The following is a 14,270-nucleotide window of genomic DNA, read 5'->3' on the forward strand; positions in this document are numbered from 1 at the left end:
AAATTATTTTTTTTTTAATTTTACACTTTTAATTGAAATGCATTATAATCCAACTTTGTTCACTTTCTGCCATTGCTCGTTTTTGTTAGTTGTTGTTAGAGAAGTTAGTCATGCTTGGGAACCGAAAAAATGCATAATTAACCGTTCTCTATTTCCGTTGTGCTATTTCCCATTGTTTAAGCTTAGTTAAGTACTATTTTTTAGCAGCGTTAAATATTTTATTTTGTATTTAAGTTTAATTCGGTATTAATACTTTGTTCCCGCCTACTCACGAAATTTCACATGATTTTTTTTTTTTAATTTCATTTTTCTTTTCTTATTTTCGTTTATTGTTTGTGTGTGTGTGTCTTTCTGTGTTTTTTTTGCATTTAACTATTTTTCATGTTTCACTTTTAAATATTTATTTTCGCTTAAAATTAAAACATTTTAATATAACAAGTGATTGTGTTTGTTGTTGAGTCTGTGTTTCACAACTGCCATTCCCATTTCACACTCATACAAAAGCATTCCTAACAGCTGCAATTGCTGTGCGCGTCTCTGCGTCACACCCACTTGACATACACTACACTACATGGGTGTATGCTTGTGCTCGCCTATGTTGGCTTAGACCTGATTGATGGGCGCATAACGATGCACCTTGGGTATCTTCGGCTCCTTCACTTTCGGCTTGATTTCTTCCGATAGTTTTTGATAGACAATCGAATTGTTGGAGGAGGCCAACAACGCCATGCGATAACGTTCGCCACGCTTGCGCAGCACAATCGACACAATCTTGACGAGCACCAGCATGAGTATGAGCAGACATGTGATGATCACAATGATTGGTATAAGGAATTTATAGCCTTCGTAGTAGATGCGTCCACGCTCAATAATGATCTCCTCTTCGGGGTCATTTTCGCTCGAGTCATCGCCGTCCATTAAGAATTTGTCTGCAATACAATGAAAACAATTTATTAGTTACTATCAAACATACAGTTGAGAGTTTAAATGTACTTACTCAACAGGAATTGATCTTTGGTCTCCTTGTTTAGATCCACCTCTTCGACACGCACACCAAAGTCATGCAACTTCGTAATGTCAATCTTCTTTTCGTTCTCAGCATTGTTCTTCTGCTTACCATTGTCGTTTGCGTCATCATCATCGTCATCGTCCTCATCGTCGTCATCCTCATCGTACTCGCTATCGTTATCTTCACCATCATCCTCGTCATCCTTGTCCTCTTCGGCTGTGTTCTCATCCTCTTCGGCGCTCTCATCATCCAAATTGCCGGCAATATCACTCTGCTCTGTGTCCTTCAGTATTTTATGTTTGTTGTTTATTTTGGTGTTCTCCACGATCTTCCACAAACTCTTGGCATCGCTATCGAGTACTTTGTCTGCTTGTTCGATACGTTTCTCCAAGCTCTTCTCTTTGGGTTTGCTTACGGTGCCTTCTTCTTGATGGCGACACACTTCATGCGCCAACGCAGCCCAATCGGCATGTGGCTGGAATTCGACAAGGCTGGCGTCACCCTCAAGTTCGGCGTGTGTTGGCAATTTGTTGGGTCCCAAGTAGGGGCGAAGCGATACATAGCTGATGAAGTCTTGGAAGTCTTCGCTACATTTGAGTGGATTGTGTGCAATATCCAAGGTGTGTAGATTCTTAAAGCTGCGCACATCGCCGGATGAAATACGTTTGATTTGATTGGATGAGGCATTGAAGCTGCGCAAAGTATCGTAGAATTTATATTTACGTCCCATGCCATATTGGTTCTCCGAGAGTAGTGAGGACAGTTCGCAATCGCTGACATCCAATTCTTGTAGTTTAGCCAGCGGCATGAAGAGACGCACCGACAATTTACGTATTGGATTACCAGCGAGATTTAACTTCGTCAATTCATTGTTATTCATGAAGAGCAGTTCATCGAGACGTGCAATGAGATTGTTGCTCAAATCCAGTTCGGTTAACTTGTTCAGACTGATGAAAGTGTCGCGTTCCAAATTGTTGATATTGTTCCAAGCTAGTTTCAGCTTGGCCAAATGTGGCATTGTGGAGAATGTCTTGTGGCCGAGCGCACCAATAGCACAGTTCGAGATATCCAAGAAATATACGGTGAATAAACCGTTGTAGCTGAGGAAACCATCGGTGGGCAGTTGGCTAAGACGTGGATTGTCATTCAAACGTATGACATCCAATTCGGAGTTCTTGTAGAAGATCATGCTAGATACTTGATCCAAGTCGTTGATGGACAAATCAATGTGACGCAAACGCTTCAGTGCCAAGAAAGAGTCGGCTTGGATTTTCGTAATACCATTACCCTTGAGGTTGAGATTGGTCAGACCAGTCATGCGGTCGAACATGCCGTGGTGCACGTGTTTGATGTTGTTAAAGCTCAAATCGAGTTGCTGCAAATCATCATTACCAAAGTGCAAGTCACCGGTGATGGAGTTGTATTTCAGATGTAAGATAGCGAGCGTAGTGCGATTGAAGACGTTGGCGGGTAGAGTTTTCAAAGCATTGTACGACAAATCCAATTCTTCAATGGTCTCTACAGAGTCGAACACATGGTCGGGAATCTTTTCCAGGTTGTTCTGCGATAGATTAATATATACGACATTGGAGAGTTTAGAGAATGCTTGTGGATGTAATTCCATCAGATTGTTACGTGACAAATCCAGCTCCTCAATGCTCGAGGACTGCAAAAGAGAATATACAAAAGATGCGTTTAAGTTAACTTTCAGTCTCTCATGTTATTATTACTTACATTCAGTAGGAAATGTACGTTAGACATAACGCTCAAGTCATTGCCTGAGATGGTCAACAAACGCAATTTCTTATTCTTGGAGAAAGTATTTGGATTGATCACAGTCAAACCGACATTTGTCAAATTCACCGAGTACAGTTCGTCCAAACCGTGGAAGGCATCGGAATGCAGGAATTCAATGGTGCAATTTGAGATTTTAATGGATGACACGTATTTAAGGCCCATTTGCAGGAAGAATTCGGGACCCAACAAGATGGGATATTTCGGACCGACATCGGTTACAATCAAATCGGTAATATCCGAACCGAATTTCTGTGTTTCGGGATCGAAACGACTGCAAGTCGCTACCAAATAGCTATTGACATTACGTGCGCAGACGCAGTACCTGGGACAGGGCACATTCTGATTGTAAACGATCTCTTCCTCATCGTTAATGTCATCCTCATCAGCGTCATCTTCATCATCATCATCGTAGTCATCTTCGTCTAAATCTTCGATTTTCTTTGCATTCTGCTGTTGTTGTTTGTTATCGACAATTTGCGTATCGCCTTTAAGCTTGGAAGGTGACTAGGATTTTTTTTATAAATATAAATTTCTATTTTTTTTAATTCAAAATGCAAACTCACCGTTTTTTCTTCCTTAATCGGTTTCATTTCTACCTTCTTGCTGTTCTTTGCCGCCGCATTTACCGCTCTATTAGGCTTGACAGTTGTGCTGTTGTTGTTCTTCAACTTTTGCGCAGACTCTGTTGCGGCAACTTCATCATCATAATTGTACTCATCATCATAATCATCCGTATCATAATCATAATAGTTCTCTTCACTCTTATTACTCGTGACGGTGGCATTCTCCGACTTCAATTTATTGGGCAACATTTTATTGAATCTAGAGTTGTATATGTACAGAATAAAATTAAAACAAGTACGGTCAAGTGCGTTCAATTTACACGCTATTAACTTAAGATTTTATAAGAAAAAAAACCAACAATAACAAAAACACATAAAAATGCTCGACTTGTTTACCTTGGATCATCGGCAAGTGCTTCGCTATGTTTTGATGCCTCAATCAAATCGTTAAGCGTCTCATCGCTCATTTGCTGGTGTTCGGACGATTCTTTGTCGTCATCGATCGCATTATTGAGTTCTTGCTTTGCTGTTTCTGTCGTTGTTGTTGTTGTGGAGGTGATTGGTATCTCCTTAACTTTAGGTGTGGAAATGCGTATACCTTTGGCTTGCACCAACTTCAACACCTCGTCGTCATTGCCCAACGCATTGATCTTTTCAGCCGCCAAATCTCCCGTATGCAAGGAGCTAGTGAATGTCTGCTGGACCGCGCCGAGCGCGAGTAGCACTAGTAACACCAGTGCATGCTGGTTACCCATCGTGTGTAAACTGAAAAAAAAAAAACAAAAACAAAATATTCCAAATTTTATTAGTTGTATTTAGATTTCTTCTAATAATAAATAAATTAACCAAAATAATTAACCTAAATGCTGTGGCGCAAATTGCAAATATTTAAGCGCTATTAAGCAGCAATTTAAGTAAAATGCCGAAATCGATTAAAAATACCAAACAATTAATTTGTTTATTTATAAAACAACGCTTTTATTTTAATTTGTTTGCACTCGCGTCTATAAATATTTTATCAGCTTCAATTTTGCTACTTTTTTTGTTACTCGTTCTTGTTTTTGTAGGCGTTTTTTGTAGCCACATCGTTGTTATTCTAATTAAATATTTTAATTATATACATACGAATACGTGTGTAGTTGTTTTTGTTAGGTGTACATGCATTTTTGCATGTATCTCTTGTCTAACATATTTGAAACTCATAAATAAATCGGCGCACGTATCTCGCTAACTCTGCGAGATTACTTATGTCAAAAGCTGTGATATGAGTTTCTGAAAAATGTTTATATTTATATACGTTTGTTTCATTTGTCGCTTCGCTATACATAGTATACAAGATCTGTCTGTTTGCCATTAAAAAAAACCTGATTAGAATTTGCTAATGAAGATTTCTCTATAAATGAATTTGGGAGTCTATTGCTGATTTCGGCTTGTGCTGCGCTCATATACCTAATTACTATGTATGAAATGTTTGAATTCAATTTTTAACGATTTTTTTAAATTAAAATAAGATTTTTTTTTTTTTTTTTGCTAAAATTAATTTTGTGTTATATGAAATTTCTTGTTATATAATTGTTTAATTTATTTAAGCTTTGTTTTTTGCCTTTCCCTAAAAAAACATTATTGTTTTTTATTATTATATTGTTTTTAAATAATAGTTTTATTATTATTTTACTTTTATTTTTTTAATTTTTTTTTAATATTAAGTTTTTTTTTATAATTCTATTTTCTTTTGCCATATTCGTTTTTTGCTTAATTATTTTTTTAAGTAAATTATTGATTTATTTTTTTATTTTTGTAACTTTATTTATATATTATATATTTATATATTTGGTAGTTTGAATTTGAATATTATTTACACTTTCAACGCAGTTTTTACCTTATCCTAAAAAATATTAAAACAAATGTATTTATATATTTTTTAATTTTTTTTTTGTATTTATTTTTTAGTAATTGATTTTTTATATATTTTATTTTAATTTATTTTATTTTAATTTATTTTATTTTATTCTATTCTATTCTATTTTATTTTATTTTATTTTTATTTATTTTTTATTCCAACATATTTTTTTTTTTATTTTTTTTTTTATATAATATTTAAAAAAGTTTTTTTTTTAATTTTTTATAACATTTAAAAAAGCTTTTTTTTTAATTGTTTATAATATTTAAAAAAGTTTTTTTATTTAATTTTTTAAATTCAATTAAAAAAAAAATTATTTCACTGTTATTGCTCATACATATATATTTTTTATAATTCAAATAATTTTTATTTATTTTCCCTCATCTACCTTGTTTTCATCGAACCTAGATTAGTTTTTGGTGTAAATAATTTATTTATTTCATACATATATACATACATTCTCATTTTCAAATTGATTTGTAACTTAAATTAATTTTTCGTATATTTATGTCACATTTTTATCCAGCCTTTTTAAAGTTGTAATCTATATTTAATTTCCGTCAGCAAAGTCGTTTGTCTTGTCTTGCTGTTGTCAACCTCATATAAGGTAATTTCCACTTTTAAAATAAACAATTTTATGCTCAGTACAAAAATGTGTGTATTAAAGCTCAACAATTAAAAACCAGTTTACTTAAAATGTTGTTATTTTTTTCATTTTTTTTCATGATTTTTTCATTTTAATTGACTGGTGTTCTCTTTAAAGAATAGCTGCTCTAGCATCAAAAGCATTAAATGTAAAGTAATTAGTTTAAAGATACTTGTTAAATATTTGTTTTTGCTTGTTGTTGGATAAGAGATTTTCTCCACATATCTTTGTGAATTATTATAGCGAAGTGGCAACGTTTTAAGACAGATCAAAAATGTTTCACATATAGTTTTCTGAAATCTTCTCATTTCATTTTGTTTATTCTTCTATTCTACTAACCTTAAAATTTTTTTAAAGTTGCATTTGTTTTTGTTGTTGTTTCTCAATGTTGAAAATCATAATTTGTCCTATAATTCCATATTCAACTTAGACTTTGAACTCGTATATTCTGTACTAATTCATTTAGATATAATGATTTCATTCTATTATAACTGATTAACACTCAGGTGATTATAATTCACACCTTACATTTCCACTAATATGTGTAATGAGATACAAATAGATATATACATACATATGTACGTGTAAATATGTATGTATGCTATTGTGCAATTATTATGAGTATTTGCGTTATTATTGCTATCTAGCTATTTACATACATATGTACATACATACATACATACATATGCATACATATTACCACATATATATTTCATTTCTTTTTTTTTTTTTGTTTTTAACTGTAATAAAGAGACTCTTAATAACGATAAGTAAATACCAATTGCATTTGTACCTACGATATACATACACACACATACATTCATACAGATATATGTAGATACAGCCATGTGATGCTGCTTGTTTATTGTATAAATCGTATGCAAATAAATGCATTTCACACCTACACAAATTGAGCGTCGCGACAGCGCATTTAAAGTAATTTTCAACCCATTTTCGTCGGTTGAGTTACACTTTTTTCTCTCGCTTTTTTTCTGCCTGTAAGCAACGACATTGGATTAGCGCCTTTTCATAGGCTGACTTGGCTGGCACGACTGGCGCACCGACAAAGGTGTCTGGCCATTAAAACAGACAACAGTTCAACTATGTTGTTGTCATACAAAATTGTCTATAAAGCGACTATAAGTTCCTACTTTGAGAGTGACTGTCGAATATTTTGTCTATATGCAAATTTATTTTCTGTATGCTTGCGAGTGTTTGTATGTGTGTATGTGTAGGTTCAAAGTTTATGCATATTGGCTTTTGAAACGGGCGGCGCCTTATAACTAACTACGCAATTCGCATGATCATTGGAGCAACGGGGCTTATTGATATCTCTTTATGGGTGGTATGAACATTTTGGTGGGATTGAAGGAAGTTTTTAAACAGATTTCCTTCATTGGGATACTTCGTCGATATTACTGTAGTTGAAATATTTTACACATCAAATTTTGTTCTCAATTGGAAATGGTTAAGGTGGGACGCAAGGATTTGGATGCTGTGTGAATAATAACAAAAATTCCACACCAGGAAACATGTTTGGGTTTTCCAGAGAATTCTGAACTTTGACCCACTCCAATTCAGGCCAAGTTTAATACTTGGTGCCTCTATGCATGGCGTTATCGTTTCAGAAACTAGAGAGTGCCAGTATTTATTTTATAAATCTTACTGGTTTTGTTATTATTGTTGTTGTACATATAAGTACATACAATCGTACCGTGTTGCTTGCTTAAATCTCCACTTATTCTCATTTAAGTTTCTTAAGTACTTTTGTATACATGATCAGTACTTATTACTTCGACTTGTGTGTGGGTGTTTCTTTATGTGTAAATTGTTATTTTTTTATTTAACTTTTTGCACAAATATTGATTTTTACGGTCAACTACACATTATTAAGCATACGTGTTATTTAAGTTAAAATTTTGTTAAATTAAAATTCAAACTTCAACATACATATGTACAAACAAAGCTATATATACTTATACCCAGTGTCATATAATTGAAAGTCTGGCATACATTATTCAATATTATAGTAAAAATGCAAGCAAAATAATTTAAATAAATTATTATTCAAACATCATGCTTCTGCATATATTAAAATAAAATACAAAAGTAAAAAATAAAAAAAAAATATTTTTGACTCTCTTGGCTACTTTTCATAAGCATTTGATGCATATTTTGGTGATTTTTCTTAATATTAATATTAAGATATGCTCTTTACATTATCTTATTTTAAACATTTTTTTATATCCTGAACAGGGAGGAAGCGTCGGAGGCCCTATAAAGTATATATATAAATGATCAGTATGTTGAATTGAGTGGATTTAGCCTCTGTCTGTACATATACGAACTAGTCCTTCAGTTTTTAAGATATCATTTTGAAATTTTGCAGATGTTATTTTCTCTTCAAGAAGCTGCTCATTTATCGGAACTGCCGATATCGGACCACTATATCATATAGCTGCCATACAAACTGAATTATCAGAATCAAGGGCTTGTATGGAAAACTTCCGCATTTTACTACATATCTTCACGAAATTTGGTGTGAGTTATTGCTCATAGAAATAATTTAATCTCCGAAAAAAATGTTCAGATCGGTTCACTATAGCATATAGCTGCCATACAAACTGAACGATCGGAATCAAGGGCTTGTATGGAAAACTTCCGCATTTTACTACATATCTTCACGAAATTTGGTGTGAGTTATTTCTCATAGAAATAATTTAATCTCCGATAACCTCCGACTGAACGATCGAAATCAAGTGCTTGTTTTTTTACTTACTTTTTCTTACGTCTTTAGATTTGCTTAAACACATAGTTACTAAAAGAAATGCACCTGTGAAGGGTATATTAGCTTCGGTACAGCCGAAGTTAACGTTTTCTCTTGTTTATTTTTTTATTTAAAATCACTAACAAAGTGAACTTACTCATTCATTTGGCACTAGTTCGAGTTTTGTACTAGTCCTTTTACGATTTAACTTCAAATTTGTCTTCACTCTGGTCTTACACTTAGTCTCACTTATGTTATTAACAGTACATAGGTAAGTACAAATTATGTGCAATTACGTGACTTGAAATTTTCATTCATTAGCTTATAATTTGTATTGACAAAAGCAATATTTATTTTCAATTATTACTTCATTGTTAATGTTCGATTGTTTTTAGGTAACTATCTGCAACGCTGAAATATGTGCGTTCATACATATGTATGTAAGTTTGTATTTTATTTATTTTAGTAATTCATAATTAATTCCTCGACAGCTTATAAAATGTGTTAAAAATTCGACACATTATTGTTGTTGGCATGTAGTTGTGTATTCGTGGTAATTGCCATATTTAAGGTAAATTAATACCACGCTTAGTTAAAATTCTGAAATTTGATACTTTTTTAAACAAATTTCATAAAATTTCAAGCGATTTACTTGTTAACTACTAAATATGTCTACTAATATCGAAATGTTTTTTTTGTATAAATATTTGTATGTACTTATATATGTATATCTACTCCAAAAACAACTTGTTGTCATGCCTATGGTCTTATCAAATTATAATGCAGAACAAAAATTTCATAATTTTAAAATTGTCTGTCCGCCACTTATCAATCAAATGACTGATTATTGCTATTTTTTGTTGTAATTTGTTGCATAGTGTAACGCATGGAATTTCTTAAGTAAATAAAAAGTATATGTTTATTTCGTTTATTTGTTACAATAAAGCAATGACAGCGTCAAATGTACATTCGCTACAAAAATATGATACTTTCATATATACATATGTAAAGAGTAAATAAGATTAAGTTATGATAAATGTGTAGACTTTCAATTAGACTTGCAATATTTGTATATACTAACATAAACATTCATCACTCATACACTCAAACCATGTTTTTTACGCGCATTTGCGCATGCGTTGTCCGATTCAAGCTATCTACCGGCACGCACTCATCACTCAGCTCACTCATGTCTTCACGTTCATCTTTACCTTGGCTAATAGCCTCAACTTTTCTTTGATTACGTTTTACCAACTTGTTTAAGTAAATCTTTTCCATATAAGTGCAGACGTCTACATTTATGTATGTCTTTTGTAGCGCTTGCTCTTGTCATCAGTTTTAATGTCACTTTGCATTTAACGGCTGTAGACACTTGTGATTATTGCCAGCGCCGACAATTGCATCATCAACTTAACGCTTTTCAGCGTCGAGTATTAAGTGCTTATGCATTTCTATATCTGTAAACACTTTTGCATGTTATTCAGAGAATATCTTTACTTGGTGGGTGTGCCATTCATCACATGTAAAAATTTAACTGAATTTTTTTTGTCGTTCAGTTATTATATTTGTAATATGTTATGTCTTATTTTATAATTTTTTGTTTCATTTTCTTTTATTTTAAGACAGCGTTATTATTAATATCATTAAAAATGTCGCTCGAAACTTTTTAAATACGTATTTTGCTGAAATTCACTTCAATAACTGCAGTGTGAAGCTTGATTGAATCTTCAATGTTATTTTTGGAGATCGGTTATAGTGCTGATCTCCAGACGATCAGCTTAGTGCTCATTGCGTTTAATTATTTAGAAAATATACGTAGCAACTTATTCTCAAAGTCAATGTTATAAAACAGTTGTTATTGTAATGTAAATGTAAATTACAAAGTCTGTTATTGCATTGATGACAGATCGTGTTCCACGTGTCGCAAAATATTTGCATAGAACACATTTTTCTATCTTTACGTGAGAGTATTCGTAGCAGTGATTTAATTTAGTTTTTAACATACTCATGCGATTTCAATGTAAGCACCAAGTGTTTTCTATTGTTCTTACAAATTTATGCAGCACAACTCTCTATACACCTGCTACACCTGTATGTATGTAATTAAATATTTTTCTCATTTAAGCCATTGCACCAAAATTCCATAGTTGATTGTATGTACTCGTAAGAGCAATATTTGTTTTGTTCGTCTTCTAAAGTACAAACGGAAGTTGTATTTGTACCTCAAGAGCCTTTAATTTATGAATTTCACATGAATTTCTTCAACGGAAAATCTACAAATACCTGGTGAACCTGTTTATGTTCTCTGGCTCATTATCGTAAAGCAAACGAGTTCAAAGCCTTTACTGTTTTATCTTATCGCTGGCAACATATATGTGTAAATACCCGGGAGTACTAATAACAGTAAAGCGCGATAAAAGTTGCTTATTGATAAATGTTGTGTGGTGTTTCGTATGCAACTGAAATTATTCCGTTTCAATTGTTATAGACTAGGTTAAAATGAGAGGGAAAAATGGTGGAAATGCAGCAAGAAGTAGTGTTATCAACCTTTGTTATTTCGAAACATTCATTTTATTAGTAAATATTATTTTATTTTAATTTATTTTATTTTATTTTATTTCATTTTATTTTAATTTATTTATTTTTTTTTATTCTATTTTATTTTAATTTAATTTAATTTACTTTGTTTTTTTATGTTATTTTATTTTATTTTAATTTATTTTATTTTAACTTATTTTGTTTTATTTTATATTTTTTTATTTTTTTATTTATATTTTATTTTAATTTAATTTATATTTTTTTTATTTTATTTTAATTTATTTTGTTTTATTTTATATTATTTTATTTTTTTATTTATATTTTATTTTAATTTAATTTATATTTTTTTATTTTATTTTAATTTATTTTATTTTAATTTATTTTATTTTATTTTATTTATATTTTATTTTTATTTTATTTTATTAATATTTTATATTTTGTGTTATTTTATTTTATTTTAATTTATTTTATCTTAATTTATTTTATTATATTTCATTTTATTTTAATAAATTTTATTTTATTTTTATTTTAATTTATTTAATTTTAATTTATTTTGTTTTATTTTATTTTATTTTAACTTATTTTGTTTTATTTTATATTATTTTATTTTTTTATTTATATTTTATTTTAATTTAATTTATTTATTTTATTTTAATTTATTTTATTTTATTTTGTTTATATTTTATTTTATTTATATTTTATATTTTGTTTTATTTTATTTTATTTTAATTTATTTTATCTTAATTTATTTTATTATATTTCATTTTATTTTAATAAATTTTATTTTATTTATATTTTATTTTATTTTATTTTATTTTAATTTGTTTTATTTTATTTTATTTTATGTTATTTTATTCTATTGTATTTTATTTTATTTTATTTTAATTTGTTTTATTTTATTTATATTTTATTTTATTTTTTTTTTTAATTTTTTTTATATTTTATTTTATTTTATTTTATTATTATTTTATTTTTTGTTGTTGTAGTCTACTAAATAATTTCAGTTTCCACGAATACTTCCATGCATATGTGTTAGCATTCCGAGAAATATCCCCTGCTCTATTTGTCCAAAGAGTTAGCATTTTGTGTTCTTAGAATATCTCTTTAACTCGTTTAGATAACATAATTTGTTAAGCACTTGCGCTTAAAGTGTTAATTAATATGCAAAGTTAAAAAAACTGAAGTTTAGAAAGTAATTCTGTTTTCCCCAATTTCTAATACAAATTTATTTGGAATACTCATTAAAAGATTTTGTGTTTTTAATAAGAAAGTGAAGGTAAATATATCATGCGAGAAGTTTGTGGTATTTTTTCTCGCATGCGATTTCAGAAAGATATAAAATAAAATTCTGTAGAAACCTTGTACATAAAAATTTAACCTCTAAAACACTTGACTCAAACGGAAAAACTTTCGAACAACAAATACAAATAGTAAACAAATAAACACCATCGACCTTTCTCAACAATAAATTTTATATCTATTTACTAGAAAGTTCTGCTTTTATTTACATAATATTAATTCCACTCAAGCCCAACTGCTAATTTAATTGCAATTCAACATTTCAATAATTCACTTAAATAAAGACAAGGAAAAAGTCTATATTTATAATTAGTGCCAAACACACCGTTCAATTATGCTTGTGAAAGGCAACAATAACAATAATTAATAATAAATGAACTGGCAAGCTAGTACAATAGTTCTAAGTGTGTACACAGACATAGATATACATAGATATCTACTATGTATGTGATTAATTGCATTTAAAAGCTGATAATAGCCAAGGCAATTAAGCAAACGCCCCTCACAAGGAAAAATAATTATTTAAAAAATAAAATACAAATGATTTGCTCTCATTCAATGCATATTAGCTAAACAAAATAACAACAAATATTTAGTTCGAAAAAGTCAATTAGCACCTACATATCACCGCTTTGTGGGTCGAAGACGCATCATATGGAGTCAGGTGTCATGCTGTGTATGAGTAAGCATTGTTCTTTGGAGAGTGTGGCACTCTGAAGCTCAAAAGAAAGCTTATGCAAATTAAGAAAGCCCACACTGTGTATATTCATTTATTTTCATTTTATGTGGTTTTATTAATATTTATATATTTTTGTATGAGCTTGTGTGTTTGTAAAAGTAAAGACAGTCTCATAATATATTTTTTTTAATAAATTATGCATTGTTGTTTTCAGTTCGAATATTTTATTAGTGACTCAGTGTGGCTTTGTTTTTTTTATTATTTTCACCAGTATTTAAAGAAATGCACGAAATTTGAGAATTATTATGTTTAAAGCGATTTTGTTGCATTCATAAAATCCAGCAATTTATATCTTTAAATTTATTCGTGACATTTGTGTCTAAAGCAAACGATAGTTAAAGAAATTTAAAACGCTGTAGAAATTGACATCTAACCTCTAATAAATATAAAGTCTACCTACATGCTTGCATAACAGTAAGGTGTGTTAGCAACAGGTGTATGTTTATGTGATTCTAAAATTATTGACAAGTATACTCAACTTGATATTTATCTTTAATTTGTGATATAAAATGTATATAGTGACTGTTTGGACATTTAAACGGCATTAAGGTGCGGCATTATAGGAATAAGAATATTTTGAAAACCGAGAGAATATCATTTTTAGCGAATAATAAGCTTCAAATTTTATTTCCACAACATTTTTTCAGTTTGGTACAATTTCGAAATTTTTCGAACTTAACTTTCGAAGTAATAATTATTGTTTTTTTTTTGGAATTATCACTTTTTTTGTAAAAAAAACTGATTTAAAAAAAATTTAATTTTCAGTTCAGTGCAATTTCGAAAATTTTCGAACTTAATTTTTGAAGATACAAGTTTTGTTGTTTTTAAAATGATCACGTTGTTTGTAAGCAAAACTAATTCCAAAAATATCTCAATTTCAATTCGGTGAAATTTCGAAATTTTTCGAACTTAATTTTCGAAGATACAACTCGAAAATATATTCTTATTTTTTTTTTAATGATCATGTTTCTTGTAAACCAAACTGATTTGAAAAATATTTAATTTTCAGTTC

At 30.0% G+C, this 14,270-nt stretch overlaps 1 protein-coding gene across 2 annotated transcripts in view; it reads right to left on the reverse strand.

Annotated features, from left to right (window-relative positions):
* Window positions 1–14,270, reverse strand: part of Lrrc15_2 (uncharacterized) — a 40,453-nt gene continuing 26,183 nt past the window's right edge. For both annotated transcript variants that reach the window (XM_011179644.3, XM_011179642.3), the window contains exons 3-7: window positions 3,766–4,134; window positions 3,370–3,628; window positions 2,744–3,310; window positions 998–2,675; window positions 1–929 (exon numbers count right to left, since the gene is read on the reverse strand). In XM_011179644.3, coding sequence (XP_011177946.2) covers window positions 604–929; window positions 998–2,675; window positions 2,744–3,310; window positions 3,370–3,628; window positions 3,766–4,124 — 3,189 coding nt within the window. In that variant the 5' untranslated portion in view covers window positions 4,125–4,134 and the 3' untranslated portion in view covers window positions 1–603. The remainder of the gene's footprint in view (window positions 930–997; window positions 2,676–2,743; window positions 3,311–3,369; window positions 3,629–3,765; window positions 4,135–14,270) is intronic.

The sequence above is a fragment of the Zeugodacus cucurbitae genome, chromosome 6 (assembly GCF_028554725.1).
Source record: "Zeugodacus cucurbitae isolate PBARC_wt_2022May chromosome 6, idZeuCucr1.2, whole genome shotgun sequence".
NCBI classification, from domain to species: domain Eukaryota; kingdom Metazoa; phylum Arthropoda; class Insecta; order Diptera; family Tephritidae; genus Zeugodacus; species Zeugodacus cucurbitae.